Consider the following 9,263-nt stretch of genomic DNA (forward strand, 5'->3'; position numbering starts at 1 on the left):
TGTTCCTGCCTGCAAAGCTTGCAGCTTGAGGCGGACTATGGACAGGTGCAGGGAGCAAAGCTGTGGGCTCTGTGGACATCTTATGTCACTAGAGATCCGAAGTGGGAGCAGAGGACTTTGGCTTTTCAGTTGGGAGTGTTTAAGGTGTGCCTCCAGCTCTGTTCGTGCTGCATGTGTGTGTCACGGTGGGAATTTACTCTCTGCTGATTCATATTAGGCAAGCACCCTCATTGTACTGTTTCATATGCTCGTTAAAAAGCTGCTGCTTCTTTTTGCAAGCCTATCAAGACATGTAATCCAGCTAGGTGCACTTTTATTATTTGATAATGGATGGTATTATTTCGTATGGATACTGCTTGTAAAAGCTTACAAATGTATAAATTTTAAAACAACACAGAATCATAGAGATGGAAGATACCACAAGTAGGGTTCCCATATTGTTTTTGGGGGGCCAAAGTGGTTCAGCTGTTTTTAAGGAAATTCAAACCGCCCCTCAAAAAACCCACCACCCACTTCCGACATGGGTTGCCATACGCCCAGGTTCTCCAGGACACTTATACCGATCTTCAGAAATTCCGCCTGGAGACTATTTCCGACGGATGAATCCTGGAAATCCCAGACGTACGGCTGCCCTAACCACAAGGGCCGTCTACTCCAACCACCTGCAATACAGGAATCTCAGGGTTAGGCTAAATGACCCTTGGAATCCCTTTCAACCCTACAAATCTATGAGCATAAAGGCAGTGGTTCTTACACATTTTTTTGCTGGGCCTCACTTTTAGAATAAAAATTTGCTTGCCCCATACCAATTTATTAATGAGAAGGACATTGGAAACAAAAAATAAACGACTAGCAGGGCTGGATTTATAACTACTTTATAATATGCTCACGGGACATCCAGAAGGTATAAAACAAAGCAGCTTTCCTAAAAATCTCTCCCAAAATATAATTACAAATGAGCCTCTTACATACGTATGTACCGTAAGTATGTCTGCAAACCCAATCACTTAGTGCCCTTGCTCTCTTATTGAAAAGACACCTAGCCACATTCTGCAAATAAAAAATATATATATTTTCATGCTATACTACACTACACCGGAATGTTTAAATGCTCCTTTGATTGTCCTTGAATCTTCCCGCCACACTTGCCACCCTCTCCTGCCGCACCACTGCGTTAAAAGAAAGGGCCCCGATCCTGAGTGGCTCCCGGAGCGTTTCCTAAAGCGACCCAGAGAGAGAGAGAGAGAGAGAGAGAGAGAGAGAGAGAGAGAGAGAGAGAGAGAGAGATGGTGGGTGGAGCCCGACGCGGCTTCTTGGGCAAGGAAGTGGCTGCGGCTCCTGCCCAAGGGGGGGAACCGGGGCTGGATCCGTCCCGCTCATGGCGACCACGTCGCTTGCGCGCTGCTGCACCACCAGCAGCAGGGCGATCCCCTGCAAGCCCCCGGGGCAGCGGGGCAGGAGGCCGCTGAGCCACGGCCAGGCGGACGGGGAAGGAGATCTCCCCGATGACAGCGGCTGCTCCGCGGCCCAGCGCTCCGGGGAGGCGGGCACCTGCGAGGGCAGGGAAGGGTTAACCGAAGCGGAGAAGAGGGTGGTGGCTCTCCACGAGGAGGCATGCGCGGTGAGTCCGCTTCGCTTTTGCCTCGCCTTGGCGCAGCCGCCTTGGCGCTCCGGGTTTTTGCTGCGGCGGCTGCTCTGCAAACCGGGGCAAGTGTCGGACTTGAGAGTCGTCTTTTTCTATTAGCAAAGGTGTGGTCTTTTTCTGCGCCAGGGACGCTTCGGAACTGGCAAGGGCTTCCGTTTAGCAAGCCCAGATTGCCACGCTTTGCTCTTGCTGCGTGTTTTGTGACTTTAGCTATTGTTTGGCAGTACTGTAATTGTAAGCACTTTTGTTGTTTAGTCGTTTAGTCGTGTCCGACTCTTTGTGACCCCATGGACCAGAGCATGCCAGGCACTCCTATCTTCCACTGCCTCCCGCAGTTTAGTCAAACTCATGCTGGTAGCTTTGAGAACACTGTCCAACCATCTCGTCCTCTGTCGTCCCCTTCTCCTTGTGCCCTCCATCTTTCCCAACAAAAGGGTCTTTTCCAGGGAGTCTTCTCTTCTCATGAGGTGGCCAAAGTATTGGAGCCTCAGTTTCAGGGTCTGTCCTTCCAATGAGCACTCAGGGCTGATTTCCTTCAGAATGGATAGGTTTGATCTTCTTGCAGTCCATGGGACTCTCAAGAGTCTCCTCCAGCACCATAATTCAAAAGCATCAATTCTTCAGCGATCAGCCTTCTTTATGGTCCAGCTCTCACTTCCATACATCACTACAGGGAAAACCATAGCTTTAACTAGACGGACCTTTGTTGGCAAGGTGATGTCTCTGCTTTTTAAGATGCTGTCTAGGTTTGTCATTGCTTTTCTCCCAAGAAGCAGGCGTTTTTTAATTTCGTGGCTGCTGTCACTATCTACAGTGATCATGGAGCCCAAGAAAGTAAAATCTCTCACTGCCTCCATTTCTTCCCCTTCTATTTGCCAGGAGGTGATGGGACCAGTGGCTATGATCTTCGTTTTTTTGATGTTGAGCTTCAAACCATATTTTGCGCTCTCCTCTTTCACCCTCATTAAAAGGTTCTTTAATTCCTCCTCACTTTCTGCCATCAATGTTGTGTAATCTGCATATCTGAGGTATATAATTGTAAGCACACGCCCTCTTATTTTCACCCACGAACACTGTTGTTAGTAGCTATTATAGATAAATAGAACCTGCATGGAGAGAGGCAGTATACCAGGCCTGTTGCTTTTTGCACCCTGCTTGCAAGTGCACCTGGCTGAAACACCTGGCTGAAACAGAATGCTAGGCTGGTTAGCCCTGGGTCTGATTCACCAAGAAAACCTGTATGTTTTTAACTGGGATGGGTGGTAGGTGGCAGGGATTTGTAATGGTTGCAGAATTTGGCTTGTTGAAAAGGAACTCTGCTTTATTTATTTATTTAACACAAGATTCTAGAACTTACGGTTATGACGGAAGATAACGCTAGCATGTGTGTAGTCGCAGAAGCCAGAAATGTGACTGACTAAGGTTTGGAGGGCCATGGATGGGTGAGCCTGCAATCATTCCATACCTCTTTTCACAATGAGCGGAAGCAGAATAAATCATTCGAAATAAACAGCCATGCACAAATATACTTGATCTGCATAATTTATGCAGGTCACACCATTCAGCTTCGGGTGCAAAATTTGGGTTACATAACAAATGACTATAGTCTCAGTTATGAGCAGAGGAATAATTTTAGGGCAAGGATGCTCTCCTTGGAATATGTGCAGGCACCAGGAGCTGGGGAAATTCACATTCTGAGCTCATTCTTCACCACCGCTACCTGAAATACACCCAGCACTTCCCTGTGTTTGCACATTGCAGAGTAAAAATAAAATAAAAATGGTGCACAAACTGCAGCAGGTTTGTCTACCACCACAGACCTTCTCACTGGGGTACCCCAGAGTTCCCCACAACTGGAAAGCAACTCATCTGCAGAACATTCCTATTCTCTTGAGCCCAGAGAGCTGTGACTTTGCTTAACACCTCTCTGCCGAGGCACAAATTCCTTCGCATCCATTTACAATTGGCAATGCTGCGTCCAAGCTAGAAAGGCGTCTGCCACTTGGACACAAATTAGCTGGCTTTCCTTTTACCGATCTGAAATGCTTTGAAAAGCAGGCAAATGTGCTGGGCTGGTTCAAGATGGTTAGCTGCTCCAAGAGAGATTCCTTTTTGCTATCCCATCTTACACTAAAACACTGCTGTATGCAAATCATAGTGAAACGAAGGGATTTCAGAATTTTGCGGAGGGCAGAATAATATTGCTAACCGTCTTACACACATGTGCGAAGCCACCTTCCAAAAGTGAAGCGAGATGCCCTGGCTCTACATAAACTCGCTCACGCACATCCTGCAAAGTTTCCTTGTCTCTTCCGCTCCTCACATCCCTCCTCCTCTCCATCACTATCTTGGAGTATACTGGGAGTCTCTGGAGCGATGCCATGAGCTGTACCTGCTATTGTTTTTTAGGGCTCTCCCAGACAACCTGCCTATTGCGCACTCATCCTGATTTGTTTGCAGGGAGAATAGATGCCAGTGCGTTTCACCATCGCTCTCCTTATCACAAAAAGTCTGAACTTTGGGCAGAAGCAAGTTTGCTAACACGAGACCTCCCCATTCAGCTATAATTGCACAACCTGAATTTGCCTGTATGTGACTGGAACCCCACCGCAAAATGGTGACAGTCTGGAAGCGCCCTAAAAGTTGGCTGCTGGGCTGGCCATGCAGACTCAGAAAAAGAATAAAGCTGGAAGACTGCACTAAAGGCGGCATCCCATTGTTCTTCTGGCTTGCTTGGTCTCCCCCACAACCCAATACTACTCCAATAACACTACTCCAATAACAATGGGTGTTCCATGTGCATTTGTCAAGTGCTAATCACGGGAACAAGGGACGCGGGTGGCGCTGTGGGTTAAACCACAGAGCCTAGGACTTGCCGATCAGAAGGTTGGAGGTTTGAATCCCCGCAACGGGGTGAGCTCCTGTTGCTTGGTTCCTGCTCCTGCCAACCTAGCAGTTCGAAAGCACGTCAAAGTGCAAGTAGATAAATAGGTACCGCTCCGGCAGGAAGGTAAACGGCGTTTCCGTGTGCTGCTCTGGTTTGCCAGAAGTGGCTTAGTCATGCTGGCCACATGACCCGGAAGCTGTACGCCAGCTCCCTCGGCCAATAAAGCGAGATGAGCGCCACAACCCCAGAGTCGGCTACGACTGGACCTAATGGTCAGGGGTCCCTTTATCCTTTGCCTTTAATCATGGGAACAAGAAGTAAGGTCTGCTGTTCTCTCTGTGTGATTTAAATAGGCTGGGAAGCATAACTACATAGATCCAGTCACTGGCTACCTAGTGTTCACCAAAGTGGCCCATTTGCAGAGAGGACACTGCTGTGGTACTTCCTGCAGACACGTGAGTATTAAACCTTGTTGCCTCCCATGAGGAGGGCGTTCCATCAACAAATCAGTCAGTTTTAAAATGAATTTAAGTGGTAAATGACACACCTGTTCCCTTAAAAGGATGCATATGAAAGCCTCTCTGGGGAAGGCAGTTGAATTGCCAGGGACAAAAAGAAATTGTAGTTGTTTTTGTCCCCTCAAAAAATGTACACATTGTTTGTATATATGATCCTGCACACATTCGCTCAGTTGGTGGAATTAACTTCCTCATAAACCAGTGTGGCTAAGAAGCATGTTTTATCTGTTTCTGCTGGTGTCAAGAAACAAACCTGAACACGTTCTAGGCAGCCAGCGATTAGGTTTGCAAACAGAGCTAACCTTGAAGACGACCTCCAAATTCCTACAGATGCTTCTGGAGAGATGTGCTTGGGTGAACAGAAATAGCTATGGTGAACCAATCGGGCATACTGTAGATTTAAGATGTAGCCATGCTCTTTTGTATAGCCTCTGATCTTTATGACCTTGGTTTTTGAGTTGCTGTTAAAAGATGGTTTTTTTCAGAAGACAAATAAAATAGGAGATCTAATCAGTTTAAGTGCCAGCAACTGCCTTGAATACCTTACTAAGTAGCGTCAATTCCCCTTTCCAGCCATTCTTTAAAAAAAATTCCTTAACACACTAGCAAGTTTATTGCTTCCACTTTTGACAGTAACAGATCATAATAATTTGGTTTGAATCCCTCCTCATGACCTTGAACCCACCACTTGGGTGTAATGCCCACTAAAATCAATAGGCCCCACCCCAAGCAAAACATTCAGCACTGGTATATGTAAAACGTTTTCAGAGGGGGCATTTATCATCCCGATGGTCCTTCTCAAACTGTTTATTACTGCTTTAACTTTTCCATGTGAATTTCATTATAGCAAATGTCAAGAGCTGCTTCCAGACTCTTACCCAGAAATGTTGTTCTGGAAAGGAGGGGTAACAACAGAGTAGCTTATGGGATGTCATAAGTCAATGGCTCCACTCTCCCTGCACCCAAGTTTCACAATCCTCAGCACACCGGTTTTTCATAAATTATTTTTTTGCTGCCTGCGCAGTCAACACAAGTCCTCTTGAACAGAGTTGAAACAATAAAATACATCATTAAAAATATTAAAACATTTAAATCCATTCATTTATCCACACTGGGCTGTCATCTCGTTAAGGAAATCTTAATTACCTCCATATGAGTTATTTATTTTAAAATAAATGATTTGATATACATTTATTTTCTTCATATTAAAAAAATCATATTGAAAAAGACCATATTGAGTGAAAAGGAGGGGGGAATCGCATCTTACAGCTTCAATGTCAGCTAATCAATTTTAGCACATTGTCAAAATGTCCATTGACGCTCGCTTCTCAGTTCTATATCTGTTCCAATATTGGATAAATAGTGTCCAATTCCTTTGAAATGTGTCTTCTGAGTTACTTCTTCCCTCCCATTTTATTCATCACCATCTTATTCCAAATTTTCCCCTTCCATAATTTGAGAGATGGCAGATGGGCTGTTCTATAGGTTACTGCTAATAATTAATCAGTTAAGCTTACATATTAATAAATCAATATTTCTGCAGAAAAAGGCCTACCTTCCAGCAGAGTATACATGGAAGAGTTGTGATCAGCCCCATTGTGGAAGAGGCAATCTCTTCTGTGTGAGGAAAGGAGAAAACTATATTATAAAATGATGCAGACCACCTGAGGTTTGTTTAAGTCAGGGATGGCCAACTTGTATCCTAACGATTGGCTAGATAGAAGTTGGGGTCCAACATCTGCAGAGTCACAGGTTTCCCACCCCAGGTTTAAGCACCTGTCTACAAAATATTTTAACTTTCACCATTCAGGCTCCTGCATAATTCACCAGAAGCATCTTTTTAATCCCTGGAAAGGGTTGCAATGAATTAATGTGACTGATGAACCCTCTAAGCATTGCAACTCTACACCTGGCGGGTTGCAGAGAAATAAAAAGCAACTGGCATCCTCTGCAACCATTGATCAGTACTGCAAAGCAACCAACCTTGCCTGAGCAATTATAGTACACAGTTAATTGACAAAAAAACCAGTTCAGTGCATCTACCATAATTTAACATTGATTGTTTAGATGATATTTTGTATTGCGGTTTTAATTTTGTTTTAGTGCTGTAATTTTATTGTTAGCAACCCTGGACTCTCATAAGAAGAAGGGTGAGGTATAACAATATTATTATTATTATTATTATTATTATTATTATTATTATTATTATTAACTGTTCAGAAGAAAGTAAACACCTCCAGCCTCCCTGACTCTTCACAAGCAGCCTTTTTTCAGTCTTAGTCATCTGAAAGTGATTAAATACCTTGCTGCATCTATAGTGTATGGGACCTGTGTCACCCTCTTCACGTTGCTCTCCAAAACACTCTTGAATTGTGAGTTTTAATGCTGCAGTCCTGTGCACGCTTCCCTGGGAGTAAGCCTCATTGAACACAGTTGGATGCATTGCCAAATTTCAAGTAGGATCTGGCTACAAAAGATGCTGGCTTTCACTTTGTGACTAGAGAAATCTATTCCCGTCTCCCCATCTTATGTGAGGTTTCAGGAAGTGAGATCTCTTGACTTCAGTGAGATCTCTTTTCTTCCACTTTGGTGAGTATCAGTGGCGTAGCGTGGGTTGTCAGCACCCGGGGCAAGGCAAGTAATTTGCGCCCCCTAACCCGTGGATTTGCGCCCCCTAACCCGTGGGTTTGCGCCCCCTAACCCTAACCCCCAGGTGTTGCGCCTGGTGCGGCCGCCCCCCCCTGCACCCCCCACGCTATGCCACTGGTGAGTATACAGGATTGCATGCAGAGTGGGGAGAGGAGCGGTTGACTCAGATACTGTATAATGAGTAGGGACATATCTAGGAAGGAGGTTTCTTGGACAATAATTAGGACCATTTGTTTGGGGAGAGGGCAAGGAAAAGGGGGATGCATGGCTCAATTCCTCCTCCTCCTCCTCCTCCTCACTCTCTTTTCAAGTCCCGAGGCCACAAATGATTTATAGGACATCATTAATTTTGTCTTTAAGCACGGGCAATGTTGAGGCCTCATCAAGAATGACTTATTCCATCTCTCTCTTTCTCCAGTGTCCATATGGTCAGATGAATGTTAAAGATCCTTCCAAAAAGAAGCGGTTCAATTCCTTTTTCTACGCTTGACGATCGAAGCCTTTTGCATCATACCATGAAGGGGAGGGGGAGTCAGCCATCACTCCCATTTCTTCCTTCTTTTCTGCCCCCTACAGCTTCCATATTTTGCATAATGCCGTTCCTTTGACCTCTGCTGTTCTGCATCCTGAATATTTTCCAATTGCAATAAAATAAAAACCCCATGTGTGCTCCAGTGGCGCTGAGCCATTGACAAGGCTTTCCCTTTCTCTGGTGTTATAAGTGGCTGGCTGGGAAAAGATGGTTGCTTTGCCTTCCAGAGTTATCAGGCTGGAGAGGAGAAACCAGCCACGCTCAGGCTAGCTTTGTTTCGCTTGGTGGTGCTGAGCTACTCTTTGAGAAACATTTAAAGGCGACTTTAAAAGACAGGTTCTCTTCTAGCACAAGGCTGAAAGAAAGTCTCCAAACTGATCCATAACACAATCATTGGATTAGCATCTTTGTCCTGAATGATCTATCTATATTTGCTCTGCAAATGTGTGTTCGTTTGGCTACAAGCTCAACAAGATATTCTTAAGCAACTGCAGGCTTGTTCGGACGTGTAAGCGGTGGAAGCTGGTGCCCATTAGGACTCGTAGGGCAGAAGCAGGGAGGAGGCCAACAGCAGGGGGCGCCAGAGTCAATGATAGGCAGAGTCATTCTGGTTTTGTTCTCATTCTTCTCCCTGCTGTGTTAAGAGGAGGAGACTGAGACTAAGGAGGAGAAGCTGACGGTCAGTGTCACCCCATAGACTGGTTGTAAGTAAAGTAGTAAGCAGGTGGAGGCAGAGTTTGGTGAGACACTGCGCTTGCACTAATAGACCAGCTCCCCTGCATGTATGTATCACCTGATTTTGTTACACCAGATTATTCTACACTTGATGAACAGCAACTGGATATGACACAGTTGGGAAAAATTGGCGTCAAGGTGAGAAAGAGGTGGTGCCTACTCCCATATGAAAGTCATCAGCAGATCTTGCATCTTCCAAGAGAGAAAGAGAGAGCATGTCTAGGTGACCCACCCATTCCTGGCTGGCCACTGAATGTATGAACTCTACTGAAAAGCATCTTGTCTCAAGTGATAGGA

General features: G+C 45.4%; 1 protein-coding gene across 1 annotated transcript; it reads left to right on the forward strand.

Annotated features, from left to right (window-relative positions):
- Positions 1 to 1,313: 1,313 nt before the first annotated feature.
- Positions 1,314 to 8,394, forward strand: C5H1orf53 (chromosome 5 C1orf53 homolog). Its single transcript, XM_028732553.2, has 3 exons — positions 1,314 to 1,621; positions 4,886 to 4,987; positions 8,118 to 8,394. Exons 1-3 carry the CDS (start codon positions 1,379 to 1,381, stop codon positions 8,187 to 8,189), a joined length of 417 nt encoding a protein of 138 aa, XP_028588386.2. The 5' UTR covers positions 1,314 to 1,378; the 3' UTR covers positions 8,190 to 8,394.
- Positions 8,395 to 9,263: the final 869 nt, after the last annotated feature.

Source organism: Podarcis muralis, chromosome 5, assembly GCF_964188315.1.
Source record: "Podarcis muralis chromosome 5, rPodMur119.hap1.1, whole genome shotgun sequence".
Classification (NCBI taxonomy): Eukaryota; Metazoa; Chordata; class Lepidosauria; order Squamata; family Lacertidae; genus Podarcis; species Podarcis muralis.

Bases quoted from the DNA above. Each gene is read 5' to 3' on its own strand.
- C5H1orf53 (XM_028732553.2), top strand. From the start codon at position 1,379: ATGGCGACCACGTCGCTTGCGCGCTGCTGCACCACCAGCAGCAGGGCG. The intron at 1,622-4,885 runs GTGAGTCCGCTT...TGATTTAAATAG, and splicing joins TCCACGAGGAGGCATGCGCG to GCTGGGAAGCATAACTACAT. The intron at 4,988-8,117 runs GTGAGTATTAAA...CTCTTTCTCCAG, and splicing joins GTGGTACTTCCTGCAGACAC to TGTCCATATGGTCAGATGAA.